This window comes from Macrotis lagotis, chromosome 5 (assembly GCF_037893015.1).
Source record: "Macrotis lagotis isolate mMagLag1 chromosome 5, bilby.v1.9.chrom.fasta, whole genome shotgun sequence".
Classification (NCBI taxonomy): domain Eukaryota; kingdom Metazoa; phylum Chordata; class Mammalia; order Peramelemorphia; family Peramelidae; genus Macrotis; species Macrotis lagotis.
This window is the reverse complement of record NC_133662.1, coordinates 244219530-244241567: the sequence shown is the minus strand read 5'-3', so window position 1 is coordinate 244241567 and position 22038 is coordinate 244219530. Positions and strand designations below refer to the sequence as shown.

Here is a 22038-nt window from a genome sequence, read left to right as displayed (position 1 = left end):
CTTGTTGAATATATTGTAATATATGGATGTAATGGGCTATTGTTATGCTATAAACATGAGGAAAGTGAGAAATAAAGAGTAAAATGGAAAGATTTACAGTAAGTGATTAAATAAAATGAAGAGATACACATTATACACAATGACCATGATGATGAAAATAAAAACAACACAATAGAGTCAATACTGGTTCTGGAGAACTGGTAATAAAATTTGAGTCCTGTCTCTCAGTAAAGAAATGATAGACCATGGGTGAAGAATATTACATAAAGTATCAGATGAGATTGTTGTGATTTGTTTTAAATAACATAATTTTCTTTTTTACAAGAAAGACATCTAAATTAGAGGGGTTTTGGAAAGACAAACAAACATGCATACACACAACATTTTTTTTAAATGGAGTTCATGCCTAAGGTCTTTATTTCTTTTATCAATCTAAAAAGAGCACAAGAGAATTTTTTCATATATAATTATTTGCAAACACTTTTTATATACTGTTTTGCTTAATTAGAATAAGGGGATTGCTTTTGTTTGCTCTGTCTTATGATTGATTTTTTTATGGTAGTTTGTGATTCTACTTTAATTGTTCTTGCTCATAATTTTGCTCATTCTGTGTTTTTGTTGTTCATTTATTTGGATGAATGTAATTCTTGTATGCTAAAACAAAATTGGCAATAAAAACTAATTGTATGGGAAATTTAAAATTGCTATTACAGTTCATTTTTAAGAAAAACATGAATTCTAGCTATAACAAGGAAATAACAAAAATATCTTCTTTATTTCCCTATCCCCTTCAAAATAACTTTAAAATATATTTTTATTAGATTTAGGTCAGATAAAAAGAGATGTTAGCTAAAAGAGTTGTTAGGATTGGGGAGGGAAGCTCTTCAGAAAGACTCCAGTTCCTCACACAAAAGAGGAAAATACAAATTATAGAGGGGCTTCACAAGGATATTAATGCATTGTTGATGGAGCTGTGAACTGCTCACAAATATACTTAGCATTAGTCTAAAAAAATGTAAATGCAAAGGGGTCATAAGTCAAAAGGCATATATATAAGAACCATATGTGTTCACGTTGCTCATATGAGGGAGCACACAAGGCTAATGTGTGGCTGTGTGAGGAGGGATGACATGTCTCTGTGGTGGCAGGGAGTCAGAGCCCCTAATGTCTGAATTATTCCTAGTAATTTAGTTTCTAATCTCTGCCAGAGCCTGGACGTCTCCCTTCTGGAAGATGTTTGGTCTCTCTGACCTCCAGGTTCAAAAGCATCAGAAATTCTTGACTAAGTTGTTTAGAAAGAGCAGAAACCCTTGTCTAGAATTTGTGCTCTAAGGAGGATCCTGAGCAGCTACCAATTTTTTTTTCCAAGGCATAGGAGATTCCTGGAATTTTTTTTTCTCTCCAGATAATCCAGCACTTAGAACTTTCAATTTTATATTTTCATCAACTAATTAGAGTCAACTTCTAGGGCTGAGAAGACCCTGGATAGAAGGTCTTTCTGATAGAAGACTGGCTTCAGTATCATGTTGTCTAGGGAATTTAGAATTTACAACTCCATTCCTCACCCCATTTATACAGAAGGCTAGAGTCTGGGAAGCATAGTCCTTGAACTCCTCTCTTAGGCTATGTGTATAAACACACTAGTCAAGTGGCCATATGCTTCTTTTTATTTATTGATTTATTTGTTTGTTTGCTTGCTTGTTTATTCATCCATATGCATATGTATATTTTTAAGTTACAAAATTTCCTTCTCCACCCTCCCTTCCCATCCCCTTCCCCTCAGTGGCAAACAATCAAGTTAGCATTGTACATACATATTATTGATAAGCATGTCTGAAGGGTTAGGATTAAGGGAAAGAGATACATGAGATAATTTTTATAAAGTATTCATTAGATTCTGAATTAGATTGTTGTTTTCTTTTGCTTTTCTTCCTCTGGATGGGGATAACATTGTCCATAGCCAGTCTAGTACAGTTGTCCTAGCTCTCTGAACTGTTGAAAGGAGCTGCTTCCATCAAGGTTGATCATCTCCCAGTGTTGTTGCTAATGTACACATTGTTCTCTTGGTTTGGCCATGTGCTTCTGCTGCAAGTCAGCTATACAACTTTTGACTGTGTGTGTGCGCAAAAATTTCCCACCTTGCTGAATTCTGAAAGTCACAAAGGAAAAAGTAAAGAAGAAGTCTTCAACAGATAAAAGCACTCAGCAGAGTGTCCTGTTTGTCTTTACAGCCTACAAAGGGTATGACAGCCTCAGTTAACCAATCACTAGAAATTCCCTGGGTCCTATCTGTTACTTCTATTTTAAGGCTACTTCCTAAAATCTCATCAGTACAAGGAAATTCTTTAATTTGAACAGAGACTAATGGCTTAAACCCAATTATGTTCTCAGATTGTTTGGGAAACTCATTGGTTTGATCAGGAACTCCCTCTAATATGCCTTTTGTAGAAGATAATATAAGTAGAGGGAAGCTAGGTGGTGTAATAGCCAGGATCAAGAAGACCTGAGTTCAAATTTGACCTCAGATCCATACTAATTGTGTTACCCTAGGCAAGTCCTGTTACCCCTGTTTGCCCCAGTTCTTCATCTGCAAAATGAACTGGAGAAGGAAATGAAAAACCACCCCATTATCTTTGCCAAGAAAACCCTACATCAGGTCATAAACAATCTGACATGATTGAACAAAAATATGTCTTATCATTTGCCCTAGGTTTTATGCTAAAAACTTCTTTGTTCATGTCTTCTACTTATTAGCTCAAAACTTGCCCGCTTTGTGGCCAGACTCAGAAATTCCCTAATTTTTGAAATCAAGACAGCCTCTGCATTCAAGGCTCCCATTCAACTGGGGGAGATAACATTTAAGGGGGCTATCAGCTATAAATCTGATGAAAAAATCCAATATCCTTAGTATGGGACAGCAAAGCAGATGTTAATGCTTCTTATTTAATATAATTTCCAGTGAAAAAATCAATGGGTTTCTGAGGTTGAACCATTTGACAACTTTCCTTTCTGGGTCTTCAGTAACAATGGCTATGACAGTGTTTGTCCTTCATTCTCCAAGAAGACCAAGACATCAGAGAGGTGATGCCATGACAAGCATGTGAACTGAATTTGAGTGAGTGTGTATGTGGGGGAGGGGGAGACTAAGTCACCAGCTTCACTTTCTCCTCTGGAACCATCTGGGTCCAGTGGCCAGATATGAATCAGGATGACTGGAGATGACCCCAGATTATGGACAATCAGGGTTAAGTGACTTGCCCAAGGTCACACAGCTAGTAAGTTGCAAGGGTCTGAGGTCATATTTGAACTCAGGTCTTCCTGACTGCAGGGCTGGTGCTCTTTCCACTTCAATACTTCACATGGTTATGAAGAGTAACACTAGCACTCCTATCTCCTGGGCTTGTGAGGAAAAATCCTTGAGTGCTTACTATTACTCATTTTAAAAAATCTATTCCCAGAAGTCTCCCCTTCTATTGGACACTGACATCTTGACTTCTTATAGTCAGTCCCACTCTCCTCTCTTCTATCCTAGTGAATCCCTATTGGGTTGATATAGACTTTCCTTCTAATAATTCATCTATCAAAACACTTAAGGGGAAAAAAAAAGGTTAGGAAAGAATCCCAGTTCTGATCCAGTACCTCTTTGCAAAGAGGTGGAAAGTGAATTTCATCATTTATATAGAAGTCATAATTGGTTCCCAGATTTCCCCCCATTATATATTTGTCTAATAATATCCTTACCCCCTATAAAAATCCTATTCTATCATTGGTTTCCCATTGCAGAGAGTGTACCCACTCCTTCACTGAGCTAATCCCTCAACTTTCCAATCTATTAAAAATCACCCTCAAATTCTAACTTGAAATCTTTGAAAGAATTTTCTGCATAGTCAAAAGGAGTTTCTATTTTTATTTCATGTAAACTCTTCTTCACCTGAAGTCTGGATGTTATTGCTTGTCCTTGCTTCTCAAAGAGGACCAATGATATCACAAGCATGATGCTTTGATTTGTTCATGAATTGGATTTGAGTGAGACAGTGCTGCATAATATGAGCAAGTATGGAAAAAGCCTTAAACTAGGGGCCAGGAGATCTGGACTCTTGTTCTGGCTCTGTGACTAACCAGTTGTAAAATTCCAGGGTTTTCTTCTATGCAGAGATCTGCAGCACAAGGAAAATGATAAGTGAATGGAAATGATTCAGTGCTTCCACAGCTTGGACTTTTGCCTCAAGCTGCAGATTGGCTCCTTAAAACAAGGGATAAATGCTTTGGAGTGAAAGATAACTTAAGATATGATTTGGCCCAAGAGTTCCTTAACCTCTTATGTGCCATGATTACTTTGAGCAGCAGACTTATGAAGTCTATGGACCCCTTCTCATAATCATATTTTCAAATGCATAAAATAAAATCAGTAAGATTATAAGGAAATCAGTTATGTTAAAATAATTATCCTAATATTTTAGAAACAACTTCAAGGATTCCAGGTTAAATTTTTTTTTAAATGTCATTTTATAGCTATCTTTTATCATTGTATCACCTTCACTTCTGAATATATCACTATCCTTCCCTTATGCAGAGAGCTATTGTAACAAAAAAAATGAAAAGAAAAAGGGGGAGGGGGGAAGCAGTTTAACAAAAACAAACAAAGCATCCACCAAGTCTGATAGTTTACAGAATGTCCCATCTCCTTAGTCCCCAATCTCTGAAAAAGGAAAGAGGGTACATTTTCTCAACCTTCTCCTGAGCCAAATTTGGTTATTATAATGATGCAGCATTTGGGGGACTGTTCTTTCCATTTCCATTGTTGCCTGCAATAATTGCACATACTGTTTTCCTGGATTAGCTCCCTCTTCATTAAGTGAATGAATTAAATGAAACACAATCAGGTAGTAACTGTCCAAGGGTCAAATACTGGGGAGTACAAATACAATATAAAAGCATAATTCCTGGCCTTGAGGAGCTTACATTTCTTTAGATAGGTATTACATTTGGAGGGTGTTTTGGTTTGGGAAGGCACAGAGATGGTGAGAGTGACAGTCAATTCAAGTAAGTCTTCCTATGCATCACTGAATTCTTCATATTTATTTTTTCTTATAGTGCAGGAAAATTCCATTACCTTCTTACAATGCAATTTGTTCAGACATATAGTTTAATGGATAGGTACCTATTTTGCTTCTAGTTCTTTGTTAAAACAAAATGTACTGTGATGAGTATCTTTAACTCCTCAGGGGGTATATGCCAACCCTCTCATTTCACTGAGGAGGGAACTGAGGCATGGACAAGGGGAATGAATAACTTGCTCAAGATCTCACAGGTTTAGTGGCTGAGATAAGAGTGAGTCAAAGAACTTGGAAGGCTCACAGAATTGATCCAGGTCAACTGCCTCATTTTACAGAGAAGGATGACACACACACAGAGGTTATGTATCCTGCCCAAGGTCACACTGAGGCTACATTTGATTTCAAGTTTCCTAATTCTCCACATCTTTTTGGTCTAGGTCTTTGTTGATGGGCACTCAAGAACAGTTATATTGACATCTTTTGTTCTATGACACATGCATTTCCCAATCCTCACTTGTCTTTTCCAGAACCACTTCACCCCATGGCCTTTATATAATAAACATAATATGCAAGTCATACTACAATTAACTTGGTTGGTGTGGTCCTCTTGGAATATGAAGAACAGCAACAACTTCCTCTCTTCCCTTCCCTGAAATTCTCAGTGTGTCCTCTTCCAACTTCCTGCTTCCTCTCCCAAATAGCCATTCATTCTAACAAAGAATAAAAAGGAGGAGGGGAAAAGGAGTTCAGGGAAGCTAATCAACACGTGAAAAGATCTACTTTTAATGTGCTAACACTCCCTCCACTTAAGAAGAGAAGATAGAGAGGTACCTTTTCATATCTTCTATTTGGGGATAAGTTTGGTCATTATAAGTGACTGGTTACTTATAATTATGCTTAGAGAGATGGAGTACTACCAGTAAGGGAAGAGCTTTCCTTGAGAACACTTGGATAAATTGATAAATGGTCAAAGGATATGAACAGACAGTTTTCAGATGAAGAAATTAAAACTATCTATGGGCATATAAAAATGCTCTAAATCGTTATTGATTAGAGAAATGCACATTAAAATAACACACCTATCAGACTGACTAAAAAAAAAAACAAAAAAGAAAAATCAATGTTGGAGGAGATGTGGGAAAACTGGGACACTAATGCATTGTTGGTGGAGTTGTGAAGTGATCCAGCCATTCTGGAGAGTAATTTGGAACTATTTCCAAAGGGCAATAAAACTGTGCATACCCTTTGATCCAATAAAACCACTAATAGGTCTATTTCCCAAAAAGATCATATAAAAGGAAAAAAGATCATGTGTACAAAATATTTGTAGCAGCTCTTTTTGTAGTGGAAAAGAATTGGAAATTGAGGAGATGCCCATCAATTAGGAAATAGATGAACAAATTATGGTATATGAATGTGATGGAAGACTATTGTTCTGTAAGAAATGAGTGGGTCCTGGAGTCAGGAGGACCTAAGTTCAAATCCAACTTCAGACACTTAATGATTGCCTAGCTGTGTGACCTTGGGCAAGTCACTCTTAACCCTATTGCTTTAAATAAATAAAATTTTAAAAAAAAGAATCAGGAGTGACTAAAATTTAGAAAAGCCTAGAAAGATACTAAGTGAAGTGAGCAAAAACAGAACATTGTACACATTAACAGCAAAATTATGATGAACTCAACTGCTCTCAGAAGTACAGTGATCAAGTAAAACCCTAAAAGGTTTGTGATAGAAAATGCCATCCATCTTCAGAAGAAAAACTATGGAGTCTGAACAAAGAGCAAAGCATATTATGTTTAATTTTTAAAACTCCTTTTAAGTTTTTTCCCTTTTTTTGTCTTTTCCCCCCTTTAGCTCTAATTCTTCTTTTTACATTATGACTAATGGAAATATGCTAAACATGATTGCATAATGCACAATGTATATCAAATTACTTTCTACTCTGGGGAGGGGAGAGGTAAGATAGGGTGATAGAAAAATGTGGAGCTCAAAAGCTCACCAAAAGATGAATGTTGAAAACTATCTTTGCATGTAATTGTGGGGGAAAGAGAGAGAGAATGGTTGGATCTTTTTCTCACTAGCTAAGGAGATACCCATTCCTAATGCTCCCTCTCCATAGGGGAATCAAATGGTGAATGCTATCAGGACTTTGAATGAGTTGGGGCAAACCATGTTACCCTCCCCTTTTCTTGTTCTCCATCCCCATAGAATGTAAATTTCCTGAAACAAGAGACTGTTTCTTTGTGTTCTCAGGGCCTAGTATGGTACCTGTTACCCAGTAGGTCTTTCATAAATAGTTGTTTATTGTTTGCCCTCTTTTCCTCCTTTATGCCCCAACTTATATAGTTTCAAATATATTATAAAAGGTCCTGACAGAGAATTCAGAACTGAGAATCAGAGAATCAACTGGAAGGTACCTTAGAGACCATTGAATTTTGAATTTTGTTTATTTTTTATTTTTATTTATTTATTTAGGTTTTTGCAAGGCAATGGGGTTAAGTGGCTTGTCCAATGCCACACAGCCAGGTAATTATTAAGTGTCTGAGGCCAGATTTGAACTCAGGTACTCCTGACTCCAGGGCCCATGCTCTATCCACTGTGCCACCTAGCTGCCCCTAATTTTGAATTTTGAATAAGAATCGCCTCTACCACAATAGAAAGAAAAGTGGATGTTTAACAACCAACTTGGGGTAAGGGTAGGGAAATATATATAGGACCCATCGTTAAGTTTAATCGACATTGTGAACATTTTCTCCATCCCCTTAAGTCTAGACAATCAACAAAACAATAAGTTAAGTACAAATTTGGAGCCTTTGTCAATTTTCCATGATGTTTATTAAACTTTTTTGATTGTTATTTATTAATGATTAATTATTATTAAACAACTTAATAATCAACTCTAAGGAGCTGATCCAACTGACAATGGCTGCTACATCATCAAGAAGGGTCTGCTTGAAGCTATCTAATCCAAAGATAAATTGAAAACAAGCAAATTTGGCCTTGGAGAACAAAACGAAGCAGGGCAGAAGCTAATAGATTTTTGTCGAGATCACAATAACTCAAAAGGTGGACAGCACCAGATGGTTAATATCAGAATTGATTTTACACTTTGCAGCCAAAGGTGGAGAAGCTCTATATAGTCTGGAGTTGCCTGTGGCTCGGATCAAAAACTTCTTATTGCAAAATTGAGGTTTAAATTGAAGATAGTTGGGAAAACTGTCAGACAGTATAGTTATGACCCAAATAACATCCCTCATGAACATGAAGCAGAAGTGATGACTAGATTTAAGGGATTAGGTATTTTAAATAGCAGTCCTGAAGAACCATGGATAGAGGGTCCCAATAGTGTACCAACAGCAAAAAACAACCCAAAGAAAAAGAAGAGCAAGAAAGCAAAACGACTGTCTAATGAAATTAGAATTCTTGAGAATTGCAAAGAGAGATAAGAAGGGTTTTTTTTTCAAATAAGTAATGGAAAGAAATAGAAGAAAATGACAGAATGGAAAAGATGAGAGGTTTGTTTTTTTTTTCAAGAAAATTAGAGATATAGAGAATGTTTCATGCAAAAATGGATATGCCAAAACACAAAAATGTGAGACTCAAGAGAAGCAGAATTAACAAGTGACAAGAAGACACAAAAAACATTATGCAGGAAAGATCTTAATATCACTGACAACAACAGTGGACTGGTTACTGATCTAGGGCCAGACATCCTGAAGAATGAAATCAAATGAACCTTAGGAAACACTGTTAACAAGAAGTCTAGTGGAAATGATGGAATTTCAGGTGAGTTATTTAAATCCAAAAAGATGATGCTATTAAAGCATTGTACTCAAAATGCCAGCAAATCAACAGTGGTCTCTGGACTACTCTTTTTTTTTTAAGGTTTTTTTTTGGCAAGGCAATGAGGTTAAGTGGCTTGCCCAAGGCCACACAGCTAGGTAATTATTAAGTGTCTAATGCTGGATTTGAACTCAGGTCCTGCTGACTCCAGGGCCAGTGCTCTATCCACTGTACCACCTAGCTGCCCCGTACCACTGTTAAAGAAGGACAATGCCAAAAATGTTCAACTTGCCAAACAATTGCATTTATTTTTTTTTATTTATAATTAATTTATTTATTTTATTTTTTTATTCTCATTTCGTACAAATGTTTTTCTTTACATTAATAAAATATACTTGTTTACAAGTAAACAAAATACCCTTCCCCCCTCCATGAATATAGATAGACTTGCTTGGGCGAAAAAGTAAAGGGGAGAAAAAAATTAAAATAAAAAAAATAGTAATAATTGTAGGTGTGGCCAGGTGGCGAACAATTGCACTTATTTTACATGTCATCAAGATTATGCTTCAGATTCTTTAAGGCAGGTGTCAGCAGTTTGTGAACTGGGACTTACTAGAAGAGCAGGCTTGTTTCTGAAGAAGCAGAGGAAGTAGACATCAAATTACCAACATTTACTGGATTATGGAGAAAGTAAGGCAGAGTACCAGCCCTGGAGTCAGGAGGACCTGATTTCAAATCCAGGCTCAGACACTTAATAATTGTCTAGCTGTGTGACCTTGGGCAAGTCACTTAAACCCATTGCCTTAAATAAATTTTTTAAAAAAGAGAGAAATCAAGACAGTTAGGGGAGGGGATATCTATTTCTGTTTCATTGACTACACTGAAGTTTATGGCTATATATGGATCACAACAAAATAGTTCTCAGAGAGATGAGAGTACCAGATCATCTTATTTGTTTCCTGACAGGTATGTGGGCCAAGAAGCAGCAGTTAAAAAACAAACATGGAATGACTCATTGAGCTAAGATTAGAAAAGAGGGGTGGTTAGGTGGTGCACCAACCCTGGAGTCAGGAGTACCTGAGTTCAAATCTGGCCTCAGACACTTAATAATTACCTAGATTTGTGGCTTGGGAAAGTCACTTAACCCCATTGCCTTGTAAAAAACTAAAAAAAAAAAGTTTAGAAAAGAAGTTCAATATGGCTGTATGTTGTCACCTTATTTATTTAACTTATATACAAAGTACATCATGAAAATGTCAGGCTGGATAAAAAGTCTGAATTATGTTCGCCAGGAGAAATATCAGCAATCTTAGATGCAGACAATACCACTCTGATGGCAGAAAGTGAAGAGGAATTAAGAAATCTCTTGATGAGGGTGAAAGAGGAGATGACAAAAACTGGCTTGAAAACATAAAAAAAATATCTTGGCAACTGGTCCCATCACTTCCTGGCAAATAGAGAGAGAAGAAATAGAAGCATATCAAATTTTATATTCTTGGGCTTATAGATCACTGCAATTGCAGGCAGTTAGGTGGTGCATTGGTCCTGGAGTCAGGAGGATCTATATTCAAGTCCAACCTCAGACACTTAGTGCCTAGCTGTGTGACCTTGGGCAAATCACTTAACCCCATTGCCTTGTAAAAAAAAAAGATACTTGCTCCTTGGAAGAAAAACTATGTCAACTCTGGACAGCATACTAAAAAGCAGAAACACCACCTTGCTGAGAAAGGTCCATATAGTCAAAGTTAGGCTTTTTTCCAATACTAATGGATGATTGGGAGAGTTGATCTATAAGGAAAGCTGAGTGAAGAATCAACACTTATGAACTGTGGTGCTGGAGAAGACTTTGGACAGTCCCTGAACAACAAGAAGATCAAACATGTCAATAGTTAAAGAAATGAATTTAAGTTACTCACTGGAAAGTCAAATATTGAAGTTGAATCTTAAGGATTTGGGCTACATATTAAAAAGATAAGGGGTGGCTAGGTGATGCAGTGGATAGAGCACTGGCCCTGGAGTCAGGAGTCCCTGAGTTCAAATCTGGCCTCAGACACTTAATAATTACCTAGCTTTGTAGCCTTGGGCAAGCCACTTAACCCCATTGCCATGAAAAAACCTAAAAAAAAAAAGAAAGAACTCATTGGGGAACGTCCTGATGTTGAGAATGACTGAAGGCAAAAGGCAAAGGGGAGGGCAAAGCATGAAAGGGATAGTGTCATGGAAGCAAATGGACATGAGCTTGGACAAAGAGTCCATCATTACTGAATAACTACAATGGAGAATCCTGGAATATCTTGTGGTGGCCCATTCTACTTTGGGGAACTCTGTTAGGAAGCTTTCCTTCCACTCAGACAGAATCCTAACATGGTTTCAGCCCTTAGCTCTGGGAAATTCAATGTTCTGGAGTTCACTCTTCAGAGTGGATTGGGTCCACATGGCAAAACCTTTGTATTTGGAATCAAAATCTATTACTAGTGAGTGGCTTTGGGCAAATGACTTTTTTTAATCTGTAAAATGTGGGAGTTAGCCCCTTCCACCTCTAAGATTCTGAGAAAAAAAGAGTTCCCAATTCTTGTCCCAAACCTGCTCCTTACTGTGTGATTTCTCTGGATTTCTATCTCTCCGACTTCTAGTGTGGCTGATAACACTTGTATCATCTCTTTCTGTGGGCATTAAAGGAAGCAGGCATATAAGTGGCTTGGTGCTAGACAGGAGGATAAGTCTAGATCAGAAACCAAGAACCTTGGCTGACCTCTACGCCAGCCCGGTCAACTTACTGGAAAGAGAGCCAGCTGCATCTCAAGTCTCTGGACCCAGTGCCAGACTGCAGGTGAGTGAGCAGGGGGCAAGACGGTGGCCTCCTCGGAGCCTGTGTCCTCATCTGGAAAGCGAGCAGCCATTATCTCACAGCTTTGGAGTAAACAAGAAACTGAATAGAGGAGTCATTATACATTATTATTCTTTTTCCTGGGGAATGAGACCCAGAGGAGTGCGGCTTTCCCCCGCAAAAGGGCAGAGCTGGGGTTTGGAACAAGGGCCCCTGGGTTCTTTCTGACTCTGGATACGGGACTGAAGGATCCCTCAGTACTCTTCCTACCACATCCAGGGAGCTTTCCCTCAAGGCTCGCATCCTCTCCATGCCCTAAGGGGCCGCGGGGCCCAAATGACCCCGGAGGGGAAAGTGAGGCTGGTGACTTAGCGCAGCCCGGCCTCACTCAGATCCAGTTCACGCGCTGGTCCGGGCCCCAGCTCCCGGATGGCGAGGTCTTCTCCTCCTCCCCATCACTGTGCCCGGAGGGGAGGGTGGAGACCGTGCGGGCCTCCCTCTGCCCATAGGTGGAAGGGCGCCCCTCGGCGCCGGCAGCCTGCGCTTCTCCTCCGGCCTCCTCAGCCGCGCCTCCTCCCGCACAGCGCCCCCACCCTTGGCCTTGTCCTTCACGTTGGAAGGGGACCAGGCCAGCCCGGGGCCTGGGGGCGGCCTACTCGTTGCTTATGCGGGGGGAGGCGGTACGGGCGCAAGGGCAGCCTCCCCGCCCGCCTTTTCCAGAAGCGTCTGAAGGAGGGGAGGCGGGGGGCGCCCCAGGAGGCCGGGCCCGGGCCCCCCTCCCCTGCCCTCCCCTCCCCCTGCCCCGCTGCTCCCGGCTCAGCCGCAGCTCTTGCATCACCCGGCCCGCCCCTCTGCGGCCGTCCCCGGGCTCCGCCCAGCCTTCCTGCGGAGTCCGGCTTCTGCGCCACGGGGGCCGGCCCTGGACTCCGGGGCCCCGGGACTCCCCGAGCCCCCAGCCGCCCCGCCTGCCGCCACCATCCCGCGTCCCCGCCGCGGCGGGGCGGGTCTCCTGGCCTTCAGGGGTCGTTTCCGAGGCTGCTCCGTGGGCCCCGGGGTGCCCCGCGGGGGCCCGGGGCCGAGGGAGGCGGGCAGGCGGGGCCCAGCCTAGGCAAGGCCCCAGAGGGCCAGGGCCGGGGGGGAGGCAGACCCGCCACCCCGTCCGGCCTCGTCCTCCCTCCTCTGCGGCTTCTCCGGCGCCGCTGCCGGGCAGTGCCGGGCACCGGGGGCAGCGCCCGCCCAGCCCGAAGCCCGGATCCCGAAACTTAAGCGTAGGGCAGCCTGGCAAGGGCTGGGGGGCCGGCTCGGGGCCTCCCTGGGGGAGGAAGAAGAGGGAGGTGGTTCTAGGGGAGATCTGACCCCAAGTGAGGGTGGGGAGGAGGCACGCCCTTTCCTTCCCTGCCACCCGTCACTTCACTCTCTGTAACCCCATCTGGGTACTGTTTTTTTTTTTTGGGGGGGGCGTTGCAAGACAATGGGGTTAAGGGACTCTCCCAAGGTCACACAGCTAGGTAATTACTGTCTGAGATCTGGCTGGAACTCAGGTCCTCCTGACCCCAGGGCTCTTTCCACTGCACAACTACTTGCCCCAAATCATCACCCAGTTTTGTGTTACTGTTCTGGTTCTGCTCACTTCACTCAGCATCAATCCATGCAAGTCTATTCTGAAGTCCTGTCCCTCCTGATTTCTCACAGAATAATGTTCCTTCACATTTATATACCACAATCAGCAGGCATCCCCTTAATTTCCCATTCTTTGCCATTAAGGAAAAAGCTCTTTTCACACTCACTTTGGCCCAATGTACAACATGGAAACAAAGTAAAGACTGACAAATTGCCTTCTGTGGGGGGTGAGAGGAAGGAAGGAAGATTGGGGGGAAAACTGTAAAACTCAAAATCAATAAAATCTTTAATTAAGAAAAGAGCTCTTAAAAATGTCTTTTGTTTTTACATCACTTTGGTTTCCTAATAAATCCTTTCTTATACCCCCACCCAAAGAACTGGTGCACTACATCACCTAGCTGCCTCCAAGAGAACCATTTCTTAGCAACAATGACAGAAAAACAGCCCGCAAGTTTATTTAAATGTGTGGGGTTGAATAAAGACATTTTAAATCAAATTCACTGAATATCAATGCAATGCCTATTGTAGAAGGAGCATCTGAGGTAGACAAGGCAAAGACATCTGTATTTTCTGGATAAGAAAGTTGAACCGCTGAATGATTAGGTGACATCAACTAGTCTCTATCAGCATTCAACCTGGGATCCAAGTTATCTGACTTCTAAAAGTACCAGAATAGTTCACTTCTTTGCTGTCCAAGTGAGGGATTCTAGGGCCTAGTCTCTCAAGAGTTTGGAGGAAGGAAAATGCTTCTCAGTAGGGTTATTGGTGGAGACAGAGAGGTCAAGGGAGGTGAAGAGGAGATCTCAATTCTAACAAGAATGGGGAGTGGGGAAGATAGGATGTTAAAAATGAAAATATCTGTTTCCTGGAAGAATTGCCTGTCTTCTCAACCCTTGGGAGATCTTTTTGGTTCTTTGGTTCCTGCTGTAAGCAAACCCTGGACTGGCAGCTAGTCTAGAGAGGTATTATATATAAAGCAGGAGATTTTCATTGTCAGTAAGGTCCAACTCTTCATAACCCCATTTGGGGTTTTCTTGGCAAAGATTTTGGACTGATTTTTTCCTTCTCCACGTCATTTGGCAAACAAAGAAATTGAGGCAAATAGGATGAAGTGGCTTACCCAGGATCAGGCAGCTATTGAAGTGTCTGAGGTCAGAAGATTCAGGTTTTCCTGCCTCCAGGCTTGGCACTTAATCCACTGTGCAAATAGCTGTTCCTTTGACTTTAGAGACAGTTAAAATTCTACTTTCTGTAAAATTTTGTATAGTCATCAGAATAGGGGAGGGGGAGATTGCTATAAGGTAGTCAATATTTGTAGTGGGGTTGGGGAAGGGAGCAGATGGCATTTATACTTCACTTTGCTCTGCTATAGAGTGAACAACCAAGAAAACAATCCGTACCATCATGACAACATTGTGAAAACAATTTTGAAAGATTTAAGAACTCTGATGATTGCAATGATCAACCACGGAACTCAGAGGAGCAATGATTTAGAATGCTGCTTAGCTCCTGACAAGGATATTGAACGAGATCTGCAGAGTGAGACTCCCATTTTTGGACACAGTCAATGTGGGAACATATTTTGCTTGGCTATGAATATTTGTTGCAGAGGCTTTGTTTTCCCTTTTTTCTTTTTCCAAGTTCTGAGAAAGGAAAGTTAGAAGGATAGAGGCCAACTGCTTAATTTAAAAAAAAATAAGTTTAACAAAAGGAAAAGACAGAATAATAGCTTGAAGGATGAGGTCAAGAGAAGCTGTTTGTTTTTTTTTAAGGATGGGGAAATCTAGATAAGTTTGTCTGCAGCTGGGAAGAAAAAATGATTTCAGGAGGATTGAAAATGAGGGGTTTGCTTGAGGGACAAATTTAATAGAGAAAATAGGAGGAGTGGAATCAGTAACACGAGGAAAGGAGTTGGCCTTGGCAAGGCTATTTCTTCCTCCAAGCCTGAAGCAGAAGAGAAAGAAAAGGGGATAATGTTGAAAATATTTCAGATGGAAATTGGGGAAAAATAATTTCTTACTGAATGGCCTCAACTTCTCAAGCCAAACCCTCTGCTAACAGAGAGAGAGCAGAGAATGTTAAATAAGGGGTTTGAGGAAGGGGCGGCTAGGTGGTGCAGTGAATAGAGCACTGGCCTTGGAGTCAGGAGTACCTGGGTTCAAATCTGACCTCAGACACTTAATAATTACCTAGCTGTGTGGGCTTGGGCAAGCCACTTAACCCCATTGCCTTGAAAAATCTAAAAAAAAAAAAAAAAAGGGCTTTGAGGAGAGAAGAGAAAAGGTGGAACAAATATTATAGGAAACAGGGTAGGGAGTCCATCAGGGAAGAATAAAGAATTACTAGACATCAGTGAGGGCCTAATGAGTTTAGATAACAATTTTTATTTATTTTTTAGTGAATCATATGAGTAATTTCTTCATGAATGTCAATGAGTGTTCAATAGCAGTTGTTTGGGAATAAAGAAAGCAGATGGTTGGGGCAACCTAAGGTTGAGGATTGGGAAATGACAAACTATGGTTAGGACAAACAAGGAAAGAAATTTTGGCAGGGCGGGGGTGGGGGTGTTATGAAGTAATGGGGTTAAGTGATTTGCCTGTGGTCACACAGCTAAATAAGCATTAAATATCTGAGGTCAGATTTGAACTTGGGTCCTCCTGGAGAAAGCAATATGAAGATGGAATACAGTGTAAAGCTGAACTGATTATAAGAATGAAAAATGAAACCAGAACAGACTCAAAGCAATAATGGAAGGGAATGATTAGATGAGTCACTGAGAATGGAAGAGAGATTTAGGAAGGGTCAGACAGGGAAATATATGAGAATAAGAAGTTTTGGTAAGATAAGGATATCTAGAGCTCTGGATTGAGGAAATAGAACACTTATTTTTTTTTTCTAGGTTTTTGCAAGGCAGTAGGGTTAAGTGACTCAAGGAAGGCCACACAGCTAGGTAATTATTAAGTGTCTGAGGCCATATTTGAACTCTGGTCCTTCCTGACTCCAGGGTCTGAGCTCTATTCACTGCGCCACCTAGCTGCCCCAAATAGAACACTTATTTAAAGATTTTATTAATTTTGAGTTTTACAATTTTTCCCCTAATCTTACTTCCCTCCCCCCACCCCCACAGAAGGCAATTTGTCAGTGAAATAGAACACTTATGAGTGATGCTGAGAACCAGGATTTGACCATTCCTGCTTATGGCTGAGGCAAAGTAATGGCACCAGTTTGTGGAGTTTAAGAAGGTGAATAGGAAAGTTAGAGTATTAAAAGGAATATCAGCTGCTATAATGAAGTTCTTAATTTTAAGGCAGAGGTTGAAATGGAGAGGACAGTGAACCAGTTTCTGAACCTAGGAATGGACTGCTAACAACTTCATAAAAAGGTAGTTAATATATAATAGCTTCAAGATTTACAAATTATGCTTCAAATAATACTTGTTAACAATCCTGGGAAAGTGGGTACTATTATGTCATATTACAGATGATGGTTAGGGACTGAGAAGGACAAACATTAAGTGATTTGTGCAGTCACATAGTGTCTGAGGTCATATGTGAATTGAAGTGTTTTGTACTCCCAGGCTAGTATTCTATCTGCTTTTCCACCTAGCTGCCCCTCTATCTGGAAAAAAGGTTTTTAGCTGAGGCTATGTAACTGGCAGTATATTGACTGCCCCTCTTGGTCCTGTATGCATTGGTGATGGAATGAAGAAGGGAGAATTATGAAGGCAAGGTACAGAAAAGGTAAATCCAGTCCTGGAGAGGATGAACAAGGGATTTAGAAGTCTTTGGGAGAAGCCAAGTTTCTATGATTGCTAGAAGATGAAAAGAGTGTGAGAGGAAGAGATCAGATTTCAAGGGTAGCTTGTGGCAATAGAATGCAATTCCAGAAGGCACCACAGAATGTGGGTATGGGTAGAGATGAGATGGACAGGGGAAAGGGAGGGAATAAGCGACTGTTTTTAACTACACTATGATAGGAGTTAAGAACTTTTCAGATACTATCTCATTTGAGTGACAGGCATGAAAGAACAGGAAGTCTTAAAGGAAAGAGAATGTTTGTCTGAGCAGCCTTTAACTTTGAATCATAGGGATTCTGAAAGAGGAAACATTAGCCATGGAACAGTAGACTGTTATCCCTTAATCAAGTAGCAAGTGGAGCTGTACTCCAGGACCTGGGTAGAATTTTTTTTTCATTTAGTGAGGGATTTTTAAAAAATCACTTTTCCAAATTTCATTTTTTAAATTCTGAACTTGATATATAACAACAAATACGAACATTTTCTTTTGAAAAGAAGAACAGGAAAGGGGACAGTATGTGAAAATGTGCATCTTTATTATGTACAAATGTGGCATTTTATTTATTTATTTATTTGCAAGGCAATGGGGTTAAGTGGCTTGCCCAAGGCCACACAGCTAGGTAATTATGAAGTGTCTGAGGTCATATTTGAACTCAGGTCCTCCTGAATCCAGGGCCAGTGCTCTATACATTGTGCCACTAGCCACCCCCCAAATTTGATATTTTTTTGCTTTGTTTTGTTTTTTTAGTTTTTGCAAGGCAATAGGGTTAAGTGGCTTGCCCAGGGCCACACAGCTAGCTAATTGTCTGAGGCTGGATTTGAGCTCGGGTACTCCTGACTCCAGAGCCGGTGCTCTATCCACTGCACCACCTAGCTGCCCCAAATTTGGTATTTTAATTATATATGTATACATATAAAATTTTTCAAAGTAATAACAGCACTGTACTTGTCTGTGTCCCTTCTGTACTCTCTGCTCTCTCTCATATTTATTTGTATGATACTATAGCTATATAAATTATACTCCTGGTTCTGGTCATTTTACTCTGTCAGTTCACATAAATCTTTTCAAGTTTTTGTGATCCCACCCCCCTTCATTATTTCTAATGGCAAAAATGTTCTGTTACATTCATGTATATTTCTTAGGGGTTTTTTTCAGTCTTTACCAAATTGGCACTCACTTTTGTTTCTAATGCTTTGTGAAAACCTGACAGTTCAGTTATTTGAATTTCTCCCTCAAATAGGAGGGAGTTGATGAGGTTTCCTAGGTTAGTTCAAAAGATTTTTTGCCTCTGGTTCGATGATCAGTAGAAGGAATGTCTCTGTTTGAACCCTCCATCCATTACTCAGGGATAAGGGACAGCTGATTGCCTTGTTCTCTCTCCTTTGAAAAAAGAGATCTACTACATTGTACTAAAGTATTGATCCATCATAACCTCAAAAATCTCATGAAATAAAGTGATGTTTATCTCAGGCTAAAGAAATGATGCAATAAGAATGTAGATTGAAGTATTTATTCTTGGTTTTTTTTTTGGAACATGGCCACTATAGATATATGTTTTTTATTTTTTCCAATTGATATTTTATTTTTTCCAATAACAAGTTATGAAAGGGTTTTTTTTTATTTTTTTAGTTTTTGCAAGGCAATGGGGGTTAAGTGGCTTGCCCAAGGCCACACAGCTAGGTAATTATTAAGTGTCTGAGGTCAGATTTGAACTCAGGTACTCCTGACTCCAGGGCTCTATCCACTGCACCACCTAGTTGCCCTTTTTCCCCTGACATTCTTCTACATATATATGCATATTTATAAGTTGCTTTGTTTCCTTCCACCCTGCCTTCCCACCCCCCTCCCCTCAACACCCAAGAGTGTGGTGGACATTGTCATATATGTTTCTGTTTAACATGTTCGCAGATTAATCATTTTCTGTGTGAGGAATTATGACTAAGGGAAAAGAAAGAAAACCATGAGATAGGAAGGAAAAATACAAGAGAAATTTTATAAAAGTGGATATAGTGTTCATGGAAATATTATTTTTATGACTGCTTATGTATAATGGGCATCATATTTCTTGTCTTCTCAATGGGTACAGAAAGAGGGAGAGAATGGGAAACTAAAAATAAACTGTAGACATAAAAAAAGAAAGGGAGATTTTGATTATTGCTTCTCTTGTGACATATTCACATCTACACATGCCTCTTTATTTTTCCTTTGTATGACCTTCAACTTTCATTCTTTAGAGATTGTGGTATTTTATGACTCATAGCCATGTTAATGTTAAAAAAAAAAGAGGAATCTTTGTTTCAATGAGAAACTTGGGTTCATAAACAGCCCTGTACAATTTCTCAAAGCCAATGTAGCCTACTCTTTTCCCCCTTACTCAATTCCGATGTAATTCATGACCTACCCACACTATCCATTGCATTGAAGGTTCATTCTGTAAGTGGTCTATACAGCTGCATATCATAAACTAGACAAAGCATATTCTTCATCCCCTTGGTTTTTCCTGTGTGGATAGTTAAGATGAACTCTTATAAGTTTCATTGATCTCATTTAACAAGTTTAGTGTTCTAGGGTTTGATGCAATTACTACAATGTTATTCATACACAGGAACATCTGTAGGACCTCACTGTTTATAGCAGAGGTTCTTAATTTCTCTGGTCCATAAACATTCTCCTCTTCTCTCTTTAAGTGTGTGTATATGGGTTTACTTTTTCAATATCAATTTCCTAGGTAATCCTAAGAATTTTAATTCACTTAAAAACATCATTCTGAGAAGAGGCTCAGACTGTCAAGGGGATTCATACTACAAAAAAGGTGAAGAACGCTTAACATACAGGAAATCCTTGCATTTAGATTCTGCTGGACATTCTCAATGGCAGTGACAAACATCTTTGACAAGCATACATCTACCTATTTTGTGCTTTGCTGGATATCAATAGTTATTAGGTACTCACACAAGTTTTACCTGTCAAAGAATCTTGTGTGATTTTGAAGTTTCAATCAATTTGATAAATAAATGATTAATAATATATAATACATGCTCATCAACTGACAATTTTGTGATCGCAGAGGTGATAGCTCAACTATAAAATATATAATTTGTGAAAACCTATTCATTTCCTTCTGAGTCTTTCATTAAGGATATTCAGGACTGAAAATAGATTTGTGCTTTCATAATTGATATTTTCTTGATTTCTTTTTTTGCTAATAAAATTTGTTTCAAGTTTATTTTTATTTCAAGTTTTATTTATCCTCCCCTATTGAGAATTGCTTTCTCAGCTCTTTTAAGATTGTACAGATTCCAGTGTAGAATTTCTCCAAGCATGTGGGGGGGAGGGGGGATATTCTACACATTTTTCCCACCTTTGCTTTCTTTAGTATCATTTTTATATCCTTGTGAAGTCCACTAGGACTTTTTTAAATATTCTTTTTTATTTATTTAGGGCAATGGGGTTAAGAATGACTTGCCCAAGGTCATACAGCTAGGTAATTATTGTCTGCTTTCAGATTTGAAGTCAAGTCCTCCTGACTCTAGGGCCGGTGTTCTATTCACTCTGTCACTTGGCTGCTCCCACTAGAACTTCTGAGGTAAAAGTTCCACTATTTATAAAAATTTTATGCATGTTTTTCCTCTTTCATATATTTTTGTCCTTCTGGTTTTATTCTTAAATTCCCTTAAGTCAATAAACCTTTATTAAGTGCCTATCATATGTAAGACATTGAGCTAAGCACTGACTATATAAGGAAAGGTAAAAGCCAATTGCTGCTTTCAAGGAGTTCCCAGTCTAATGGGGAGACAACATATAGATAACTATATACAAACAAGCTACATAGAGGATAAAGTGGTACTCAACAGTTGACATACATTAGAATTAAGAGATTTCTTAAAGAAGGTAAGATTTTTGCTAGGACTTGAAGGAAACCAGGGAAGTCAGGGGACACACATGGGAAGGGAAAAAAGAACTGATGAGATCATAGAACCAAAGTAAAGGACCTTGCCTCCTGGAATGGACTCAAAAAATCCCTGCCCTCAGGGACAAGACAAACCCTCTATCAAGACCTGCCCAAGCCTGAAAGATTAAGTCTTTGAGCTATGACTCCTCATCTTCATGTTCCTTAATTACCTCATCTTTCTGCCCATTTAAAAGATGACCCTCTCCTCAGTTGTGTTGCTGCCGCACCCTTTGGGAGACCAGCCTTCTCCTGGAGAGTGTGATGCCCAAAATAAGTGCCTTCCCTTGAATTGGAGAAAGTCTAAGTCTGAATTCTTTCAAGAGATGACCTGTGTCCTGAATCTCATCATTTTTCCTGAACTTCGACAGAAAGATGTGACTTACTTTGGTTTTTCAACAAACGTGTTTTCCCCTCTACTGTTTCTCGTCGTTTTATGAGGTGAAATTGCCCCGAATCTTTCCCTACCCTCCTAATTACAAATTGATCTACATTCTAAGTGGGTGTCGATTTTGGCTGCCCTGTCTTTCCACTGGAGAACGCTATCACTCGAGGCTGTTTCCATGTTTGGTTTCTCCAGTGGCTGGTTTTCATTCTCTCTGTGCTTTATTATGCTTTTATTTTTCTAGCTTTTTGCAAGGCAGTGGGGTTCAGTGGCTCGCCCAAGGCCACACCGCTAGGCCATTAGGCAGTGTCCGGGGCCGGGCCTCCATCCGCCGCGCCACCTCGTCTTCTCGTTTGTTACTGATCTGCACTTTGCTGAGTCCGTGACGGGCTTCATGGAAGGCGCAGACTCACAAGGCGCCCCGTTGCCGGCCGGTCGCTTTTCAGTCCGAACGGCCCTCCGGAGCCGTCGGCTCCAGCTCTGGCCCTGCCCGCCGCGCCGGACACGAGGGCTGCGGCCACCCCATTGTCCGGGCGCCGTTCCGGGGGCGGCGTTCCGGGGGCCGGGCTCTCCACCAATCAGATTCAGCAGGCGGCTCAAGGGGCGGGGCATGCCGGGAG

General features: G+C 40.3%; 1 protein-coding gene across 1 annotated transcript; it reads right to left on the bottom strand.

Annotated features, from left to right (window-relative positions):
- Window positions 1–815: 815 nt before the first annotated feature.
- LOC141489525 (uncharacterized) lies at window positions 816–22030 on the bottom strand. The gene is made up of 4 exons (XM_074190105.1): window positions 21759–22030; window positions 11618–13007; window positions 5637–5767; window positions 816–2149 (listed from the first exon to the last, which is right to left on the bottom strand). Exons 1-2 carry the CDS (start codon window positions 22028–22030, stop codon window positions 12320–12322), a joined length of 960 nt encoding a protein of 319 aa, XP_074046206.1. The 3' UTR covers window positions 816–2149; window positions 5637–5767; window positions 11618–12319.
- Between the last annotated feature and the right edge of the window lie 8 nt (window positions 22031–22038).